At 40.6% G+C, this 19,580-nt stretch overlaps 7 protein-coding genes across 11 annotated transcripts in view; 1 reads left to right on the top strand and 6 right to left on the bottom strand.

Moving 5' to 3' along the window:
• The first annotated feature begins 8 nt into the window (after positions 1-8).
• LOC104826440 (transcription factor E2FB-like) lies at positions 9-3,028 on the top strand. 2 transcript variants are annotated; one of them, XM_010559134.1, is made up of 14 exons: positions 9-144; positions 399-585; positions 747-806; positions 916-1,001; positions 1,081-1,169; positions 1,256-1,310; positions 1,411-1,463; positions 1,548-1,598; positions 1,684-1,732; positions 1,834-1,899; positions 1,974-2,050; positions 2,181-2,373; positions 2,459-2,531; positions 2,620-3,028. In XM_010559134.1, exons 1-14 carry the CDS (start codon positions 40-42, stop codon positions 2,724-2,726), a joined length of 1,251 nt encoding a protein of 416 aa, XP_010557436.1. In that variant the 5' UTR covers positions 9-39; the 3' UTR covers positions 2,727-3,028. The 2 variants fall into 2 exon arrangements, with proteins under 2 accessions (XP_010557436.1, XP_010557435.1); XM_010559133.1 differs by having other exon boundaries at positions 396-585.
• Positions 2,902-4,309, bottom strand: LOC104826442. The gene is made up of 3 exons (XM_010559135.1): positions 3,971-4,309; positions 3,446-3,640; positions 2,902-3,240 (listed from the first exon to the last, which is right to left on the bottom strand). The coding sequence occupies exons 1-3, from the start codon at positions 4,214-4,216 to the stop codon at positions 3,082-3,084; spliced, it is 600 nt and encodes a 199-aa protein (XP_010557437.1). The 5' UTR covers positions 4,217-4,309; the 3' UTR covers positions 2,902-3,081.
• Positions 4,310-4,417: 108 nt separating this feature from the next.
• On the bottom strand, positions 4,418-6,695 carry LOC104826439 (NAC domain-containing protein 40). Of its 2 annotated transcripts, none has more exons than XM_010559131.1 (4): positions 6,108-6,687; positions 5,476-5,729; positions 5,113-5,355; positions 4,418-4,997 (listed from the first exon to the last, which is right to left on the bottom strand). In XM_010559131.1, the coding sequence occupies exons 1-4, from the start codon at positions 6,379-6,381 to the stop codon at positions 4,584-4,586; spliced, it is 1,185 nt and encodes a 394-aa protein (XP_010557433.1). In that variant the 5' UTR covers positions 6,382-6,687; the 3' UTR covers positions 4,418-4,583. The 2 variants fall into 2 exon arrangements, with proteins under 2 accessions (XP_010557433.1, XP_010557434.1); XM_010559132.1 differs by having other exon boundaries at positions 4,919-5,009; positions 6,108-6,695.
• A 1,020-nt stretch (positions 6,696-7,715) lies between these two features.
• On the bottom strand, positions 7,716-8,639 carry LOC104826438 (photosystem I subunit O). The gene is made up of 4 exons (XM_010559130.1): positions 8,497-8,639; positions 8,336-8,408; positions 8,054-8,233; positions 7,716-7,952 (listed from the first exon to the last, which is right to left on the bottom strand). Exons 1-4 carry the CDS (start codon positions 8,585-8,587, stop codon positions 7,862-7,864), a joined length of 435 nt encoding a protein of 144 aa, XP_010557432.1. The 5' UTR covers positions 8,588-8,639; the 3' UTR covers positions 7,716-7,861.
• A 1,790-nt stretch (positions 8,640-10,429) lies between these two features.
• Positions 10,430-11,906, bottom strand: LOC104826437 (F-box protein At2g27310). Its single transcript, XM_010559129.2, has one exon. It carries the CDS (start codon positions 11,578-11,580, stop codon positions 10,543-10,545), a length of 1,038 nt encoding a protein of 345 aa, XP_010557431.1. The 5' UTR covers positions 11,581-11,906; the 3' UTR covers positions 10,430-10,542.
• A 429-nt stretch (positions 11,907-12,335) lies between these two features.
• On the bottom strand, positions 12,336-16,138 carry LOC104826436 (mRNA-decapping enzyme-like protein). Of its 2 annotated transcripts, XR_773772.2 has the most exons (9): positions 15,746-16,138; positions 15,577-15,617; positions 15,420-15,469; positions 14,608-14,752; positions 14,281-14,337; positions 14,004-14,127; positions 13,359-13,850; positions 12,829-13,268; positions 12,336-12,566 (listed from the first exon to the last, which is right to left on the bottom strand). XR_773772.2 is itself a non-coding variant. In XM_010559128.2 (8 exons), the coding sequence occupies exons 1-8, from the start codon at positions 15,902-15,904 to the stop codon at positions 13,212-13,214; spliced, it is 1,125 nt and encodes a 374-aa protein (XP_010557430.1). In that variant the 5' UTR covers positions 15,905-16,138; the 3' UTR covers positions 12,336-13,211. The 2 variants fall into 2 exon arrangements, 1 of the variants encoding a protein (XP_010557430.1); XM_010559128.2 differs by having other exon boundaries at positions 12,336-13,268.
• Positions 16,139-16,821: 683 nt separating this feature from the next.
• Positions 16,822-19,580, bottom strand: part of LOC104826435 (OTU domain-containing protein 5-like) — a 3,932-nt gene continuing 1,173 nt past the window's right edge. The window contains exons 3-10 of one of the 2 annotated variants that reach the window (XM_010559125.1): positions 18,990-19,577; positions 18,644-18,805; positions 18,146-18,223; positions 17,980-18,058; positions 17,749-17,894; positions 17,551-17,616; positions 17,289-17,463; positions 16,822-17,202 (exon numbers count right to left, since the gene is read on the bottom strand). In XM_010559125.1, the coding sequence (XP_010557427.1) occupies positions 17,000-17,202; positions 17,289-17,463; positions 17,551-17,616; positions 17,749-17,894; positions 17,980-18,058; positions 18,146-18,223; positions 18,644-18,805; positions 18,990-19,577 (1,497 nt within the window). In that variant the 3' untranslated portion in view covers positions 16,822-16,999. Of the gene's footprint in view, positions 17,203-17,288; positions 17,464-17,550; positions 17,617-17,748; positions 17,895-17,979; positions 18,059-18,145; positions 18,224-18,643; positions 18,806-18,989 lie in introns of both variants that reach the window. The other variant, XM_010559126.1, reaches the window with a different exon arrangement.

Below are 19,580 nucleotides of genomic sequence, written 5' to 3'. Positions count from 1 at the left end.
CGCCCCCCGCCATTGAAGCGGCAGCTTCCTTTTTCTTCCATGAAACCACCGATTTTGTCTCCCGGAGACTTGCATCGCTTCAGTTCCGCTTCTACGAACCAAGGCGCGGATCGGGAGGGCGATTCCGTCGTGGCTAAGTCTACTGTAAGTTTCTGGTTTGTCAAGCATGCAGATTTCACAGAATTGGATTTTATAGCATTCTTAGTTTGAGAATGCTACATTCAATTTTGTACCAAACCATAATTTCTTAGCATTTCCACTGAAATACGTTTAACAATTTCATATCAGATTATATGAATTTGGAAGGTGAAAGCTTTTGCTCTTCCCACTTTCATCCTTTCAGTTTTTTTATGAGTTTCCCAATTGGTCATCTTAGAAAACTTGTTGTATTATAGCAGTCCAAGCGGAAGTCAGACGGAACAGATCATGAAGCTGAGACCCGAGATTCGATTAATGTGCCTGGATACAGTGAAGCAGTGCTCACTTCTGTCCAAACACCTCTCGGGGCGAAAGGGAAGGCTCAAAAAACATCGAGGTCGGCCAGGTCCAAACAAAATGGTCCATCAACTCCTGGTTCGAATCTAAGTAAGGAATATATGCTGCATAGTATTTGTTTTTCTTTGTGGAATGATGCTTTGTTACTTCAAGAGATATAAAATCCGTAGGTACGCATCCGTTTTTGTTCATTCATGTCCAAAAACATTATCTTCGTGTTGGCTGATGAGAAAGGTTACATGAATTATCAGGTTCTCCTGGTGGCACCAACAATGCATTTGGAGCTGCCTGCCGGTACGACAGTTCCCTAGGTAGGTAAATAAATTCATCATATTTATCGCATCGCCATATTTTTGTTCGACCTAGTAGATGAATAAATCTGCCACATGTGATGTACGCGTTCTTCTCATTCTGTTTCAGGTCTCTTGACGAAAAAGTTCATTGCTTTAATCCAACAGGCGGAAGATGGGGTTCTTGATCTGAATAAAGCTGCCAGCATTTTGGAGGTGATTCTCTCTTTACACCCATCTCCTTTTCTCTCTCTGATGCAAAGTTTGCTGATATATGATCCTTATGCCTCTCTAGGTTCAGAAGAGGCGTATATATGATATTACGAATGTCTTGGAAGGAGTCGGCCTGATAGAGAAAAAACTCAAAAACCGAATCCAGTGGAAGTAAGGATACTAGTTTATCATTCTTTCTCTTGTATGTTCTCGAAAGCTTTGCTCGAGAAGCCACATACCCTTTTTCTTTATTTCAGGGGCCTTGGGGTCTTAGGTCCAGGGGAGGCTATTGAAAATGTTGCCCGTTTGCAGGTACTGATAAACCCTTTCTGTCCATTTCCGTAGTATATGTCAAATCTTTCTCTATATATGATCTTGAACTCTGTTTCATAAATCATGAACCCATGTGCAGACAGAACTTCAGGATCTTACCGGCGAAGAGAGACAACTAGATGAGCAGATAAGGTTGTTTTCGTATGGCTACTAGATCAAACACATTGTTCATTTGTCTTTTGTTATTTCTCTGAGTTACTCCTATAAATTTTACAGAGCAATGCAGGAGAGGTTGAGGGGCTTCAGTGAAGAAGAAGAGAATCGAAAGTGAGGTCCTTTTCTTCTATCCATCACCCAGACAAAATCTTCTGGTGGTCCTCTTTGATTGAATTGGCGTAATTTCTGTTATTAGGTGGCTTTTCATCACCGAAGAAGACATCAAAAGCTTGCCATGTTTACAGGTCAGTATCTAGATTGGAGATTGGGTAGAGTTTCATCCTTTCCAATAGTTTTGATATTGTTGTTGAAATGTGACTGCCTTTCTTCCTGTTTCACATTTTAGAACGAAACTCTCATTGCCATTAAAGCTCCTCACGGAACCACTCTTGAAGTCCCAGATCCAGATGAGGTAATAATGGCAATGGGCACATTCTTTCTTTCTACATTTTCTGGCTTAACCTTGGTATTTCATTTCTGTTTCAGGCTGTTGATTATCCACTGAGAAGATACAGGATGGTTCTAAGAAGTACAATGGGCCCTATAGATGTTTATCTTGTCAGGTATTATTCCCTTTCTAACAATGCCTGTGATCCCCGCCATTGAACATCTTCTCGAGTTATTAAAGAACTGAAAGGATTCGTCTTTCTCACCTGTCTTGCTATCTACTCTCATGGGTACACTCTTCTTCAGCCAATTCGAAGAGAAGTTTGAGGAAATTCATCGTGAAGAAGCAATGCCCAAAGTTCCATCGAGTTCAGTCCTCACTGCTGAAATGGAAAACGCAGAAGAGGGAGAACAAAAGGATCAAAGAACGCGTTCAAGTGCTGACCCCTCCCGGGACTTAAGTACCGGGATCACGAAGATCATTCCCGATGATTTTGACGTAAGCCCTCATCTTATCCTTCCAATTCCTGCAAATGTCTGTTCATACTCTCAAAAGACTCTGAACTTCTCTGTTGCTTGTGCAGGCCGATGCAGATTACTGGCTTTTATCAGATGCCAGTTTAGGTGTTAGTATTACAGAACTTTGGCAGATCGAACGTATCCTTTCATCCGCAAATCATCTTCTTTCTGGTTTTCGCTACTTGAAACTGTAAATATATTGGGTTTCCTGATTCTTAAAACTCAGCTGACATGCAATGGACGGAATTGGGACCTCTCTGTGAAGAATATGCCATTCCGAGACCCGAGTCTCCATTGTTCAACCCAAAGGCTGCAACTTCTACAAGCGGGTGAACGGTATGAGCTGTCAGCTTCGTTTTCTGCATAACTCGAAAGACTCGGGAGGGATAAAGAAAATGGTTGCGATGTACGTCCTCTGCTCCCTCCTTTCCTGTATATCTTGTAGCATCTCTTTCACTTATAAGTCATCTTAATACCAAAATGCTTAGATATTTGTACGCAAGTGGAATAGGAAAAGATAATCACCGTTCCGAAACAAGGAACTTGACAAGACTGTGTACCTTTGGACCGTGATTATCACCATTGTATCAGTTGGTATCATATATATATATATATAGAAGATTAGAGTTTCGATACCTTGTAGAGAGATAACTATTTACTATGAGCTGACTACAGCTTATTGGGAAAACTAGTCATCCTTTCCGACTTTCTTCCCGATCCAACTTGCTACTATAGGTGTCAGTGCGACTGTAGGTGGAAACCTTATCGGGGATGCGGCTTTGTGTGCTGCGTAAGCAAGGGCAAAGGTCCCGACTTTCTCTCCAGCCTCATTGGTTGAGATCCCGACCTAATGAAAATCATAGTTACAGAATCTGTGAGCCGAAACAATAGGGTGAAAGTGGACGAGTTATGTACTGAAATTGGCTAAAAACATCTACCCTATATCCATTTCCGGATTGTATCAGAATGCAAACCCAGGAAACAGAAACCCGAATCAGATAATTGTACATACAGGAAGTTAGGTTTTGATGGCATGGAGGAAATGAACCAACCTTTTGAAGAAGAGATGGAACGTCGATACCGGCACTGATGAGGGCATAACACAGAGAGAATGAGATCAATGAGAGAGTAATGGATGTGGCTAAGTAGGCACCTCCATACTTAGCGAGCAGCTCCTTGGCTTCGTCTGTCTTTGATTTCTTCTTCTTATTCTCTCCGTCTCCTCCTCCATCCTTGGAGCTGAATATCTGCACAGAAGGTTTACTCTCAGACAACATTACAAAACTGCCTTATATACTGAATCTATTCTTTCTTCATTTGATTTCAGAAGTAACATGAGAAATCGAATGAATTCATCTTCGAAACGATGGAACCCATCATGATGATTGATAAGCATCGCAACCAAAGCAAAACCCCAACATTACCCAGAATAGCAACTAATCAAAACTTGTCCAATTAATTTGTTCGTCTTTCCCAAAAAAGACAAGAAACAGGGGAACAAGACCGATTGCTTCTCTTCGCATCGAAGAGGACGAAAGAGGAATCGAGATTTCGAGGACAGAAGCTAGAAATTTTACCTTCCAAAGACCAACTTCAAGCCCATACTTCTTCGTGATCTCCTCCGCCGAAGAAGAAGACGATGATGACGAAGTGTTCTTGCTGACCTCTCCGGTCTTCTCTCCGACGGCCCTGCTTCTGAATTTCTTGGGATTGTTGAGCTCCGAGGAAACACGAATCGAAGAGAAGAGACAGAATCTAGGGTTTCCCTTGCTCCGCAGAGAAGCGGGAGAGGGAGGAGGAGGAAATAGGAGAGCCGTCGCCATTATCGCCAACCACTCGAGAAGCTTCACTATCTTCTCTCTCACCCTTCGCCCAACTGCTTTGTTTGTTTTCCTCGGCGTCACGAAGCATATGTACGGCCAGAGAGCAGGCCAAGTTTCCAGACCAACGAAAAAAATTATCTTATATTTTCTCAGCACCCCTTATATTCTAGATATTTACAATTGTGGAATATATTTATAAAAGAGTCAAAAACACCCCCAGAGAAGCATGAAAATTACACTCAAGAACCATCACAAACAAATATCTTGACATCACACAATAACGACTCTGGAACCACGTTACGTTACTACAAGATTCACTACTACATTTTCGCAAAAAAAAAAAAAAGTCGCATTTATCTTCGTCCCCTTAGCCGGAAAAAGCAGCCCAAACAACCGAAATCATTAGAACCAGAAACAGCGCCACCGCCCAGAAAACGCCCTTCAACCTCCAGCCATCAAAATTCTTCTTCCGACCGAAATCTTGGAATCTCCAGCAGTCGATGTTATGATCCCGGAAGGAGAGTAAACACCGAGTCATTCCGTTCCATTCTGTCTCACTTCCACACTTAGACGACTCGTTACAACCCGATGATGATGCGTCGGTGTATAGTGTTTTCTGACGAGTCAGGTTTGATTTCAATGCTTGGCTCGCTTTGCTCGGTTTAGATGTTGGTTTAGTAGTCTCGTCGAGTTCTACTATATCGTCCTTCAGAATCTCGGCATAACAATCATCATCGTCTTCTTCATCGCAGTCTTCGCAGTCTTCTTCGTCGATGTGATCCTACAGAGCAATCTGCCAAGATAAGAAAGAGAACCCAATCAAGATTTTCAAAGGGTTTTCGGGGTTTTTTTTTTTCAAAACCCGAAAACCCTTCAGGTCAAGATAAGAAATCTACATTGGCGTTGTTCGAGGATTCAGCATTAGTATCGTTCCATAGTTTCCACTCTGAAGCGGAAGCTGAAAACGAATCCGTATTCTTGTTTTCGCCCTCGGAAGCACCGCCGTCGGTGTGGTGAAAACAGTCATTGGACATATTACTATGATCATCACAATCGGCATCTTGCATCTGTTTTTTGCCTGAGTTATTATTAGCTCGAAAATCGCAGTTTTTCCTTAACCGACACACGACCAAAGCTTCCTGCCAGTTCCACAAGGGAGGAAACATAATCAAATCAAAAAACCAGAAGAATCAGAAGAAGAAGAATGAGAAAGAGGATATGATGTATAATAATAATAATAATAGTAATGATGGTTAGACCGGAGGCGCGCCGATCAGGCAGTATTCGTGCATGATCCACTCGGTTCTGTCGCCGCGTGGAGCTCGGCCGATGTGGAAGACGAGTGTTCTCTTGGTTCCTACCACTTGAGTACCCATTTTCACGTTACGTTCCTTTCCCGTGGCTTTCCAGTATCCGAGCCCCGTGGCTCTACGGCTCTGCGACCCGTGCGGATACCTCCTTCCCCTGGCGCAGAAGAAGAACCACTCGCCCTCCGACTTCAGTATCGACTTGTCTGTAACACAAATGTTTAATCGAGTTACACTGATTCTGTCGGAAAAAAAAAATAGAGCTCCTCCTTTCTGTTCTACACGGTGTTCATGATGCTGCTCTGTTTCTTGGGGGATGAACACTCTGTTTCTAACTGAACTGGATCAGAACTCGTCCGGTATGAACAGTAATCTGGTTTGTACATTCCGTACAACAAGTTTGATTGTCTTGAACAAGGAAAAACTAAAAAATCTAACATGTCAGCAACTTACTGGGCGATCAAAACCTAAACCCAGTAACTAAAACCTCTAAATTTGGAAACTTTAGGTGAGTTTTCGCCGACCCATCTCTGTCTCTTTTTTTTAATTGAAGAGAAAAACAGAAACGAGAAGAAGAAGGGAACCTGGCAAGTCCCAAGGCTCGTAATTGTAAATATCGACCTCGGGGATGACAGCGACGGATCTCTCTTCTCCGGCGATTTTCCGGCGAAGATAGTAACAGATCAGCTCCACGTCCGTCGGAGAGAATCTGAAACCAGGGTACAGCTCCGACACAGCGATCGACATCTCCGTCTCCCTGGACATTTCTCCCGCCAAACTCTTCTTCTTCTCCAAAAAAAAAAATGCTTTGCTTGAGAATTTTGATTGTCTGGAAGTACACTCGTCGTACATTCCCATATATACACTCACACGTGGTTGAGTGTGTGGGACAAGTGCGTATACCCACGCGCTCGCGCGTGGTGTTTGGGACTGCTACTTTGCTTCGCGTTAGGGTTTGGTTTTTATATTTAGCGGGTTTCTGAGGTGGAAGAAGGTTGGCGTGGCGGAATGAGACGGCAACTGAAATAGAGAATCCGATTTATTTTATAACGTGGCGAAGTGTGATTGGCTAGAAGAAACCCAGGCATGAAGATTCACGTAGTCAGATCAGGACAACATCGTTCTTCAAACCGACTGATGTAAATAAAATATTAAATACGCCGAGTTCTATTTTTAGAAAGATAGAAAATAACAAATGAATTGTTTGTATTTACTTCATCAAATATAAAGATTCTATATTTAGAATGGAAAATGGCCTACTTGGTTTTTGTACTTTTCCGAAGTCATGCTCGTCCCTCCGGGTACGGACCTTTCTTACATATGAAGATCTTATTATTATGGAAATGATTTTTATCTCTCTCAAATAATCATTGTTAAGTTTAAAATTTGCCTTTAAACAATTCAATAGGTTTATCTAAAATTTTCTTAAATATTAAAAAAAACATTTTTACAAAACCTCTCTCTCAATCATATATTATTCCACCGACTATCTCCCTCTCATATCGGGAATCTATTCTATAGTTTTCTTGACATTAAACATATATATGAATCCACATGATAGTTTTCCTACCATGCAACTTGATGATCGACACGAAAGATAATTTTTCCAATGTTATTCATTCAATATGATAGTTTTTCTTTATTCTTCCGAATTGGTAAGACAATTATTACGGTCGAAGAAAGAGAATGGTTACAATGTGTGATATCTCGATTTCGTTACATCTAAACCGATTGTAATTTGGAAAGCCCAACATAAGTTTGGGCCGTTAGTAGGCTAATGGGCCTACTCTTCCATAGCCTCAGGCCCATCTCTATCCTTATATCACTTGTATCATGGAATAAACTAGGGTTGTATGGAGAGATCTGATTTGGAAATTTTGGAGTATCCACCCCAAATATACCAATCGTTTGAGTTGTATGGATACATGATTTTCGATAGGAACTCTCTCGTCATCCACCGATGAGAGTTCTCGCCGTCGTCCGATACCCGAATCTGAACCCGAAAATCGTATTCTTGTTGTCATCGAATCCAAACCCGTCGGTGGGCGAATTCAAGATTTTTCGAATATCCGATTTGTGGACAGATTAGATATCCGAAAATCAAGTTTTTCAGCCCTAGAACGAACAAATACACCTATACTTCACACTACATTTCTTCTTCTTCCTCCTTTTTTTTTGCTAAAAAAAAGATATGAGCGATCCAACAAGAAACCACCTTCGAGTTGCGGTGTTTTTAAGCAGTTCATACACAGAGAGATACAGGACAAAATCAGATAAGATGCTTCACATATATAAACAACCAGACTTAATTTAAGAAGCTGTCGGAACCAAACTCAAATCAGAAGTAATCGTCAGTCCTTCCTTTGAAGCCGATTTGTCCAAAAGTGAGACAGAGGAACAATCCCAAGTGCCACAGCACCAACCACAACCTGTAACATGTATGTACACACGCACACGTGTAACGTATATATAGACGTACATAAATACGTGCAGTAGAAGCAAATACGGAGTTTTTTTTTTTTTTTACTACCAGAACTGGGAAGTGAGTGCCGGAGGAGTGGGGAAGTGGGCGAGCTCGGAGCCAATGCTCTCGAAGAACAGTCCGGTGAGGCTTTTGCCGTTGATCGCCGGAATACTCGACGGAGCAATCCATCCGATCAATCCGAACCCGACGACGTTCAGATCTCTCCTCAGCCAATTCCTCTCAAAGCTTCGATTTTTACGCGTTTTCCGGAGTACCCACCAAGAAAATTTCAGTAAAGATTTGGCATTTTCTGAAGGGTAAAAAAAAAAGACATGGAGGCGGTGTTACCAGGTGACTCTTCCCCCTGATGAACCGGCGACTTTGAAAGGGTTCTTGGCTCTCATCGTTGGTTTCAGAAATGCTGAAAAGGTTCATCAAAGATTAGAAAAAATAGCCAAAACCCATAAACCTAATTTTCATTTCGATCTCGAGAGAGAGAGAGAGAATACAAGAGGAGAAGCCATCGTTGGGTCTCTTGGGAGAGAGAGAGGAGCCTCGGAGCCCTAACACCGTTGATGGGTTCGAAATCGCCGCAGCCATTTTTTCCTACTGATCTCTCTCTTGATGTTTTTTGTTCTGTTTTCGAAAATAAAAAAAAATGCAACGACAAAGGAAATAGCTTATAGAAGGTGGAGAAGATTACGTGGCAGAAGATAGATTGCGAGGATCTCGTTTTAGCTCAATGGTTCTTTCTAATTCACAAGTTCGGGGATGTGGGCCCCCTTTTCGGATAAAACCGTAGATTTCGAATTTATATATATATATATATATATATATATATATATATATATAAACAGGATATTGAATATGTAGAGTTTTGTACAACATACTACCTAACTCTGAAATTATGAAATGGAAACTACTTTGTATGTTCTGTCCCCCAATAAAAAAATGAGAAATTATAATTAGAAACCTTATAATACTCGGAGAGTTATCAAACAAACATCAAATTTTCAATCTACACAATAAGTTTAATATAAGTTAAAAAAATACATAGAAAATATCAAACTTTTTTTATTTATATATAAATACATAAAGTGGACTAAACTATTAGGAAAAAAAATGCACATTAAAATGGGCCATTATAAAAAATATCTTTAATTTATTATTTTTATTTCAACATATACCATTTTTCAGCTGTTATCATATGATCTATGTGATCCGAAATATAGTATGATTTTGATCTCATTATTTATAACATTAAATTTATAATGTTTTAATCAAATAATTAGTAAGATATGTAAGGTATGAAAATAATGAATTAGTGAAATCACCGTAAATTTAATGTTATAATCAATAAAATAAAAATGTGATCACATTATATTTTGAGTCGTATGTTCGCAATTGGAGGAAAAACATGTGTTAGAGTGTTGGAGTAAGAAATATTATTTTTTATATAACGGAGATTAAAATTGTTTGTGGGGAGAGAATGTGCATATTAAATATGTATTGGACCGTTGATCCGGTTAACATACATTGGGCCATTAGTTGGGTTGGGCTCATATACCTACAGTCTTTTGAGAGTCTAGTTCGCTTGTCCAATATGATTTGCATATGAATATTTGGCATTTTAAAAAATAATTCAAAAACAATATCGTAACTGTGAAGGTTTTCGGTAATTTACATTTTTTTTTTGTTAGAATTCGGTAAGTAACATTTAAAATACAATTTTAGTATAAAAAAAAAGGCGAACTATAACTTTTAAAAAACTCCTTAATATTATATATAGTGAAAAGTCATCATGAAAATGTAATTTAAAAAAAAACATAATTTCGTTACTTTTGATAGTTATGTACTAACAAAGAGACATTTTAATATATAAAAAAACTAAGTAAATGTTTTGTATATAAATATGCAAGAAGTTTTGGCATCATTGACCGCTCGGATGTTTCCTTTTTACACGCGTCCATGTTTTGTTCGATTTTCGTAAATCAGCTTTCAAGTTACAACTTAGTTCATCTATATTTATATGTTTACAAAAAAAAAATATAACAATATAGTTAATGCTATCATATTATAAATAATTTTTAAGCTAAATTAATATATTATAGACATATCTTTAAACCCCACATGAACTAGGCCCATGTCATTAATGTGCTTTCTTCACTTATGGCGATGCTAATGGTTCACCAATATATTGTTAGAGAACATATAACAAAAAGAAATGGGAGATATTTTTTTCAAGATATTATTAGTTTGCACGATGGGGGATTTGAAATTTATTACCAAGAATCTGTTGCATTTGCATTTACATTTTGACATTGCGTAAATTCAATTTACACGTGTTTGAAAACTGTTGCTGAATTTCAACGCTCAACTTTCATTTGCTTTTAACGCTTAATCAATTTTAGTATTTAATGATTTAAAGTGACACTCCAAACCGGATAACCACAAAAGAAAGAATCATCTTTTAGAATCAAATACACGCAACTGTATCTGTATATGTATCTGTAGCTGTATCTGTAGCTGTATCTGTGTATGTATCTCCCTCTCCCTCACCTAAACAGAATCAAACACCACAAAAGCAAGAACAGGGCGAACCCAAAAACGATAAAACACAAATCCTTAGCTCTCTCTCTCCTCTCCTTGTTCTCTCTCCACTGTCTCTTCACTTCGACGTATTCCTCGTACCTCGTCTTCATCACTCTCCCTCCGTCTTCTTCCCCAGTCCCAAACCTCTTCCCCTGCAGCATCCCCTGCAAAATTACCAAACTGTCCCTTCCATTCGTACACCTTCCCTCCATGTCCTCCACCTGAAGCCGCACGTCCCTCACGTGCACTTCTCCTCCCACCTCCTCGTCCACCTCCTTCCACACCTCCGCCGCACCCACCGCCACCACCGCCGTCACCTCCGCCTTATCCGCCACCGCCACCGCCGCGAAACGTATCTCCAGATCGCCGGTGACCCAGTTCCGCCGCGCCGACACCGCTCTCCGGCTCGATATGTTCGCCGCGCGTTTCCGGATCGGGTCGATCAATACCCAGTTCAGTGTCGTGTTCTCTTCCATGTCGCGGACCCACGACTCGTAATCTCCTCCTGGGTACCGGATCCCGGTCGGAATTGTCTCTTTCGGATCGAGCAAATCGACCTGGAACGGCGAATTCTTGAACCACCCCGACCCGGGTTGAGACCCGGATTCGATCTTCGTCTCTTGAACCTTGGAGTAAATGAGATCTCCTCGGTAGTACAAATCGACGGCGGAGATGAATTCCGATGCCGGGTCGGGTTTTACCGGCGGCGGGTTTGGGTCGGGTAACGGGTAGGAGTCTGAGAAGAAGGAGCGGAAACCGGAGGGAAAGGAGGAGATGAGGCGGAGGACACGTGGGTCGTTGATGGAGGGCCACGTGGCGGCGGAGATTTGGCGCCAGAGGGTTTGATCGGAGCAGATGGTCTGCAGGTATGATGACGTGGCGGCGGCAGAGGCTAGAGTCGGGCCGTCGAGTCGGGTCAGGATGTGGGTTCCGATCACGTCTGAATGGACGGCTGAGATTGAACCATTGCTGCTTAGATCGACGGTCCTCGAACCCATCATACTCTGATTTTTTTAAAACGAACAAAGATGGATATAGTGGAAAATGCAAAGAAAATGGAATATATTATATATGTATATATAGAGGGGTGAAAGGAGGTGACGGTTCAGTCAACGGTGGCTCTTTTTTATTTTTATAAAGCAGGTTGCGTGATGGCTCTATTGATACATATATATCACATATCTACGCGCATATATATACACATGCATAGAATATGTATATATTACATATCCACGCGTGCGTATATACACGCACGAGAACGCTATGTTAACATACCTTTGTTTTGTTGGGAGTTAAGTTACCACATTGATAATTATTTCATTTCGCGAAAATATATAATATGTAATCGCCTTAAATAAATATTATATACACACATATATATATATATATATATATATATTGAATAATTCATAATGTATCGTATTGGAATTTAAAACCAACTATATTGTGAATAACTTTGTTGTTTGTTGTAATATATAATGTTATCTTTATATAGATGACGCAAAACAATGATCATAGACCGTAAAGGATTTTAATATCATATTTAGGGGGAAATTAAAAAGAAAAAAAACGACAATATCATGTTTTGCACGTTATTTTATGTTATGCATCATCGTCTGTCGGTTCATAAAGGGCCCACGCACTGTTTTCTCTTGGACCATGTTCAGATCTTTTTCCGGTTCAGCTCATAACCGGCCAAATTTTCCATAATTTTAAATTATTAAAGGACAAAATGGAAATCAGTGAAAGACCTTGGTTCCTGTCCAGATGTATCCTTTCGATGAGATTATTCATACGACCAAAACCCAGATTGGGATTTTGCATCTACACTTACAATTCTATAAACCGTAACGCCGACAGATAGGAGAACTCGGAAGATTGAGCCATACCCAGGGTGTCATTTACCGAGGAAGAAGCTGCCGTCTTAGCGTTAGGCCCTTGCCAATGTCGGTACTGTTGTCGCCTTTTACAGCGTCCGCCCACCAAACTGCAAACAATAAAACGAAAATAGATCCACCGAGCTCGATTTCAAGAATTAGAAACCCAGAAGCCAAGAGAATCTTGATTCCACACGGTTCGTTCTACGGATGGTTCAGTTCAATCAACAACTACATGATACAGAAAACCCTCAAATCTCATTTTCATGGAAAATTCTCAATCCAACCCATCATCTAGTCGAATCATCCAAGAGCTGCAGCTACAGAACAGATATGAACAACGAAGAACAGCTGAGAAAAAGGGATACCAACCTTTGACGAAAAGAGTGGCAGTACACTCCAAAGGCTTCAACCTGTGGATGCTTACTGCAAACTATTTGAACAATACATGTTTAAAGAACGGATGTCAAAGTTAAATCGATCAGTAACTCACAAAAACAGGAATATTATTATATATCATAAACCCAAGAAAAGCCAAATCAACAAATAAGAAATGATGGAACATTCAACTGAGGAGTGTCTTGTCCACACCAGGCGCTGCCAGCTTTTTTTTATACATTCCTTTGAGCGTTGTCCATACAACGTTACGAGGTAGGACCCGAGATGACAACAGTAATAATAACCTAATACTCTAAACCAAAACCACAAAACCTCACGCAGCAAGCGGCTGGTGTCGTGTCTCGTTCCCTTAGCTCTCATGGTTGATGTGCGTTTTGCAGAGCTCGATACACCATGTCGATGAACTGATTGTCCTGTTGCATTGATCTTGAACCAATCAGTACACAAAGCCAAGAACAGAGAGTGATACTAAGATTGTTTTTTTAATGGTTTTGAAAACAAACCTGAACAAGAACCAAAAGGGCTTCTCTCACTTTGTCTCTTGTGATCACCGGGCTAAAGTTCGGGGTCGGTGAGGGAGTGGGGGTGAGAGATGGCGGTGGAGTTGGCGGCGGGAAGGGCTGAAGCAATGGGGCACCATAAGGGCGGTGGAGATTTGGGTTAGGATTATGGGGAGGGGCAGTGGGCACAGAAGAAGAAGGAACGACGACTGGTGGTGGCATCATCCTAGAGGAAGAAGACAGTGGAGGAACAAAGAAAGTCGATGGCTTTACCAGATTTGCGGGCATGTTCATGTTGCTGTTTGAATCGGGGTTCTCGAGAAGTGGCATCAGAGGAGCAGATGATGGTAAAGGCTGTGACTTTATCTGTGGAGCTGCTGGGATTAGAGGAGCACCGCTTGGTGGTGGGTGAGATGGCGGAGGCATTGCTGGTGGTCGCTGAAATGGCTGTCCGCTTGCCGGGGCATTTGAAGTGTTCCCAAGAGCCATTGCTGACTAGACAACACCAAAAGATTGACAAAGTCGTAAATTTCATGAAATCTACTGGAAAACATAAATGAAGTACCAAAGAGTCTTGAAACAATATATGCTGCGACTGCTAGTGTTTTATACTGAGATGGATGTGTAACTCAAGTTTCGAAAACTTACACTGAAGAAGTTCACGAAAGCAGGATCATCAGGAATATCCGCAGTGGAAGCAGTAGTTGGAGATGGTTCCAGAGGACCATCTATCACTGCCATTGTAGGAACAGCTTCCAGCTCCTCAAACTCACTGCATTCATAAGCACAAGATATTGAACTCTACGTATTAGAAAAAAATAATCAAAGGCAAGCGACATCATTTCTCATAGTTTGATGCTAACTGAGGAGGATCTAAAGAATTAACAGTCAAAAGCATATAATCAAACCCACATGAAATTCTTACCTCTTTGAAGATGATGCCTTTGGCTTCTGATTTACCTTGGAATAAGCATTAAGTATCCTGCCATTCCAAGAAACTGTGAGGCAGAGGTACCAAGAGAATGACCCACAAAATTTGTAAATGTTGCGGTCCGAACAGTCATTAGAGAAATCTACCAGAAACGCCCTCATTTTCCCAATAAGAATCAAGCACTAATTTCTAACAGCACAAATAAGATGAATCGCGCACAGAGTTCGGTCAAATCATTTATGGCCTATAACTAATTTCAAGAATGTCCAACCACGAAAAGCTAGCTTCCATGGAAAGTGCCATTGTAGTAAGAATATTTACCTGTTAAATAAAGTAGCCACCTCCTCGCATTCACGTTTATTGTAGAACCAAATACCATTTACTTCTTGAGTGGCGTTACGGTAAAGTAAATACGGACCCTGGACTTCATATTCAAAATCTCCCAAGAGATTCTCCACCAAATTATCTGCGCAAACAGATTCACAGAATACTGAAAATGTATTATAAAAATAAATTCTTACATACTGAAAGTTCAACCGCCATAGGGTGTCCACATAAAGGAACGTGCGACAATTTCTAGTTTCGGTGGGCAGGCTATATCACAATTCAACCTTCGAACCTATTTTATAAACTTTAGACAAAATGAAAACATCATACTCGTATTCAGGGACGTTATTCCAGCATCAGTCTACACCTTCTACTCGCACCCCACTGCCACCAGCAAAGAATCTCTCTCTCTCTCTCTCTCTCTCTCTCTCTCTCTCTCTCTCTCTCTCTCTCTGTGTGTAACATGAAACTAAGTCTCAGGACAAGAGGCAAAGGAAGACGTGAATACTTTCATTCTAAAAGCTATTAGACATTGCTTTAGCCTACAAGGAGAGAGGTACAAAGAACACAAAATAAAACCCTACCAAGAGAGATGTAATTTCGATCAAAAGGCAAGAAGAATGATAAGAGCTAAGCAGAAAATGAATGAGCAACAAGAAATCATCAGATACTCTTCTCCCCAAGGATCAATCAAAGAACCCTTTGCGCTCCATTCCAATTCGCCATGTGCTTATGAAAAGAACACATACAACAACAAAAAATAGCCACAGTCCAGATTGATACATGATCAAGAAAGAGAAACTGACCCGTATTTCGACGATTCATCACAATAAACTGAAACCGAGGTTGTGTACTCCTGAAACAGAACAAAAAGGGTCCATCAATAAAGAATTCTCAATCGAAGTTAACAGTAACATCACAAAAGGGGGGGGGGGGAAGCGATAAACAACAAAAAAGATGCACCTTTTCACGACGAACAGAGATCCTTCGACATCCTTACGACTCTGATTCAAAGAAACGGACACGGAAACACAAATCAGTCGAAGACAAGGGGGAACCCACAAATGGGCAAGGGCCTAATTACGCAAAATTAGTAGATTACGGAGCTTCAACGCGATGGATCAATACATACCCATTGGCTGAGCTCGATGTTGAATTCGTAGAAGGTGACATGAGCTGCGGTGATGAGAATTTCCTCGATGTAAGGATCGATTCGTTGAAGAACGGTGAGATTGAGAAGCCTAGTGCTGTTTTGGTCCAGATTTGGCATCAGCTTCCCGTTCTGCGACATTTTCTAGGGTTTCGAAATCAGGAATTCGATCTAATTTGATTCCCAAAATCGAAGGGCCCTGGAATTGCGATTGAGAGAGAGAGAGAGAGAGAGAGAGACGGGGTTGGCGTTGGAGAAGACGCAAACTTTTTGGCCGGAACCAAACGCTCGAGATTGCTTGGGGAAGAACTTTCCGGTTGAATTTAATGGGAAATTCGTACATAAATCAAATGGAAAACTTTGAGTTCCCGAGAGAAAATTGAAACTGTTTTCTTCTTTCAATTAATATATTTACGAGTTCGAGTTTTTCTAAAAATCATTTTTAGTAGGAAAGATTTACTAATAAATAAATAAAATTATTTCCCTAGTAAAAATATATTGCTACTACACATTAAGTGTAACATAAGACTATATCATCACAAGTGCACCTACAAATTAAGTGGAAAAAAACAGATTAGCACCATCTTTCCTTAACTTTTACACTAATTACCCACTAACGAACTATTAAGTCTCATTATAAACATTTATTTAAATTCATCTTATTCTGGTCGTGGTCAGTGGTCACTACTTTCGGCAACAACCATTGGCCAAACATTGTCATAAAAACGATATACCAACTAATAACAAAACATATTTTTCTGCGTACTATTTTACATTTTTACAAAAAAAAAATATATGTACAATTTCACGTTATTCACTTTTATATCGCTACATTTTAACAGAATTTAAATTGCTATAAATAAAATTGTTTATAATATGTATCAAATTAGCATATATTTATAAATAAAAAGAGACGGGCTATTTCACGTTATTCACGGTAGTATTACATGATTATTTTTTTTATATATATAAAATTACTACATACACAAAGATAATTTCTCTTATTCGTCCTTTTACTTTTTTGGTAATTGCCTCTGCCTTCTTTAGGGCTAAAACCATGTATAATAGCATTCATTTGATTTGGTAAACACAAAGTGAGTCCACAAAAGGATACATCTCATATTCATCATATCATCTCCCCTGCAGCTACTGGTTTGCTAATTTCCTCCATAGTATCAGTAGTAGAACCCTAAAATGGTGTCTTCCATAGTTTCATACCTCGAGACCGACATCGGTCTATTCGGCGGCTTTGCCTTTCTGTCGGCCGCTGCTCATCTCGAGGAGGTAGCACACCATCGAGTCCACGTCCTCCCCGAAAATGCTGTACGCCTCCATCGCCTGCATATAGCCGAATCCCATCGATAACACCGTCTGAATGCTGCTGCTCAGCCCTCCCGACGACGACTTCGTTTCTTGCTCCGACTTGCTCCCCGAAGGTCCTGAGCATTTCCCGTTGCCAAAGATCGTTAAAACGTTTCAAATCGTTAACTCGATAGGAGACTTCGTCTGATAAGAAAACACTCACTAGCTTCCGAGGAGGATGGCTCAGCAGTAGAGGTAGACGAGTCCTCGGGCCCGAGTTGCGGCTTCTTAAACCTTTCCATGATAAACTCGGCACGCGAAGCTTCCATGACCGACCTCTCGATTTCCCTCTCGGTGAGCTCAAGGTCAGAGTAAAACTTCCCCTCGGATAACAGGGCCTGGTGCAAGGGAATCATGCATTTTAACATCTTACATAGGAAAACAAAGATTCGGACGAGGATTCTATAACGATGTCGGATACTTGCATTATCGATCTGTTGGTCTTGTTGAGCCTTTATAGCTGCTTTCACCTGCTCCCTGTCCACGTTTCTCTGAATGAAAGACCGTGAAAAAACGGTGTGAAGAATACGGATTTTGCAATCGTTCCACTTGCTTGTGATCAGCCGAAACAAGATCGGAACAGAATTCACCAAACAAGCACAAAAGAGTCTAAAAATCCTCACCCCTCGGAGGCTGCTGAATCCAAGGCCAGCACCAACTGTCAGACGATGTGGATCTACCAAAGAATTGTAATGATTCCCATTGTGGTAACTCAACCTTATGGGAGGCATGTCCGTGTTGTAGTTTCCTTGGAATATGTTGATAGGCTCTGAAAATTTGTATATTTTCTCAAGTAAAATCCATTTTTTTTCAAAGTGAAAGAACAACAAGCTTGATGTCAAACTAAAGAATACCTGTGCTATATGAATAGATGTGGATAGGCCTGTTGTACATTTCTGCTAAGGCTTGAATCTCTACATTGTTGCCATAAACCTGCCACCGAGGCCACAAGGCCACAATTTAGATTGACTGTTAATGTTAAAGCTCATAACTTTGGAATAAATGATAAAATCGACGAACCTTGTCTCTTCGTTTCCTTTTCAAGTAGGTCGTAAAGCCTTCGGTTATAAATTGAGAAAAGTGATCCCTCTCTCTTTCCTAAAACATCGAGAAACGGTAAGCTATGCCCCATGGTTCAACATTAACAACATTCTTGCGCACAGGGAAATTTAGAAGACCTAAAACATTACTTTCTATGCAGCAGAAATCCCGATAGCTTAGTATTACGACATTTTGGAGGGAACACCTAATTACATGCCTTATCCATTCTTTCTACAGGTCTCATTTACACAAGATTAAATCTCATGATATATGGCTAAGTGATATTCCTTTCCATGAAATGCATTAGGAGAGCCAAAATTGTAACACGGCACAATTTAGCAAGTCCACAACTTTATTGCAAACAGCAGTCCCATCAATGCAAGTTCACTTCAGTCATATGGTGCATGTGTGTGCTGCTGGCATCATACATTAATTAATACATTCAAAGGCGAGAAAAAAAAAAGACCAAAAAATTACCATGTAATCCATGCACATTTGTCTAATCAAATCATATGCTTCAGAGTCCCCATAAACCTGATCGGCAACAGCTCGGAAGAGACAGTTGCCATCTTGTGCCATCCGCCTAACTTCTAAACCTTTGGCCCGTCTAAGATCATATTCAAACTGGCGTTCTCCTTCCTGCAAGATAGGAAGAAACACACCTAGGTACACGAATGCAAAGGCCCTCATTTCGAGAAGGGAGGACATATCTTTGGCAACTAGACATACAAGACAATTCTTACAAGATAATAGAGGGAAGGTGTTGAACAAGTTAAAACCAGCATATAGACGACATTTCTATTTTTATAAAAAAAAAACTTACCAAATCGGAATAAGAGGGCACAAAGCAAGGATTATGCTCATCAGCACTGTTGTAGCCGTCGTTTTCACTGTGGGGTCTTGGAGAAGGAGGCCGTGAACCAGTTTGGGAACTCTTAGTGGGAACAACAGAGTGTGACCCAGTCCCTCTTTGAGTTGTTCCAATCCTTAAAGCATTAGAGCTTCCCAAGATTGATCTCCTATTATCGGGATTTGCTGCCGGAAAAGGTTTTGGGGACGGAACAGGAGGTGGGGGTGGATGAGGACTATCACTACCACTCTGTGGAGAATCACAAACTACACCTTCATTTTCGACAGAAACATTTTCAGAAACCATGGAACTCCCAAACACATTACGAAACCCTTCATCATCTTCTTTATTCACAGTTTCATTGCTACAAACAGACATATTATCAACTTTTTCTGCATTGACATCAGAACACTCAGCATGTTCAACTACAGAAACCTGTTCTTGTTTTTCTTCAGTAATTTCTTCATCTCTACTGGCTGTAAGAACCTGACGAGTATTACTGCTGCCTTGTGGCTCTGCCGGAGAAGACGAAGACGAAGACGAGCCAGAATGCGTGGAGGAAGA

The sequence above is a fragment of the Tarenaya hassleriana genome, unplaced genomic scaffold (assembly GCF_000463585.1).
Source record: "Tarenaya hassleriana unplaced genomic scaffold, ASM46358v1 Cleome5, whole genome shotgun sequence".
NCBI lineage: Eukaryota > Viridiplantae > Streptophyta > Magnoliopsida > Brassicales > Cleomaceae > Tarenaya > Tarenaya hassleriana.
This window is presented reverse-complemented; position numbering and strand designations above follow the sequence as displayed.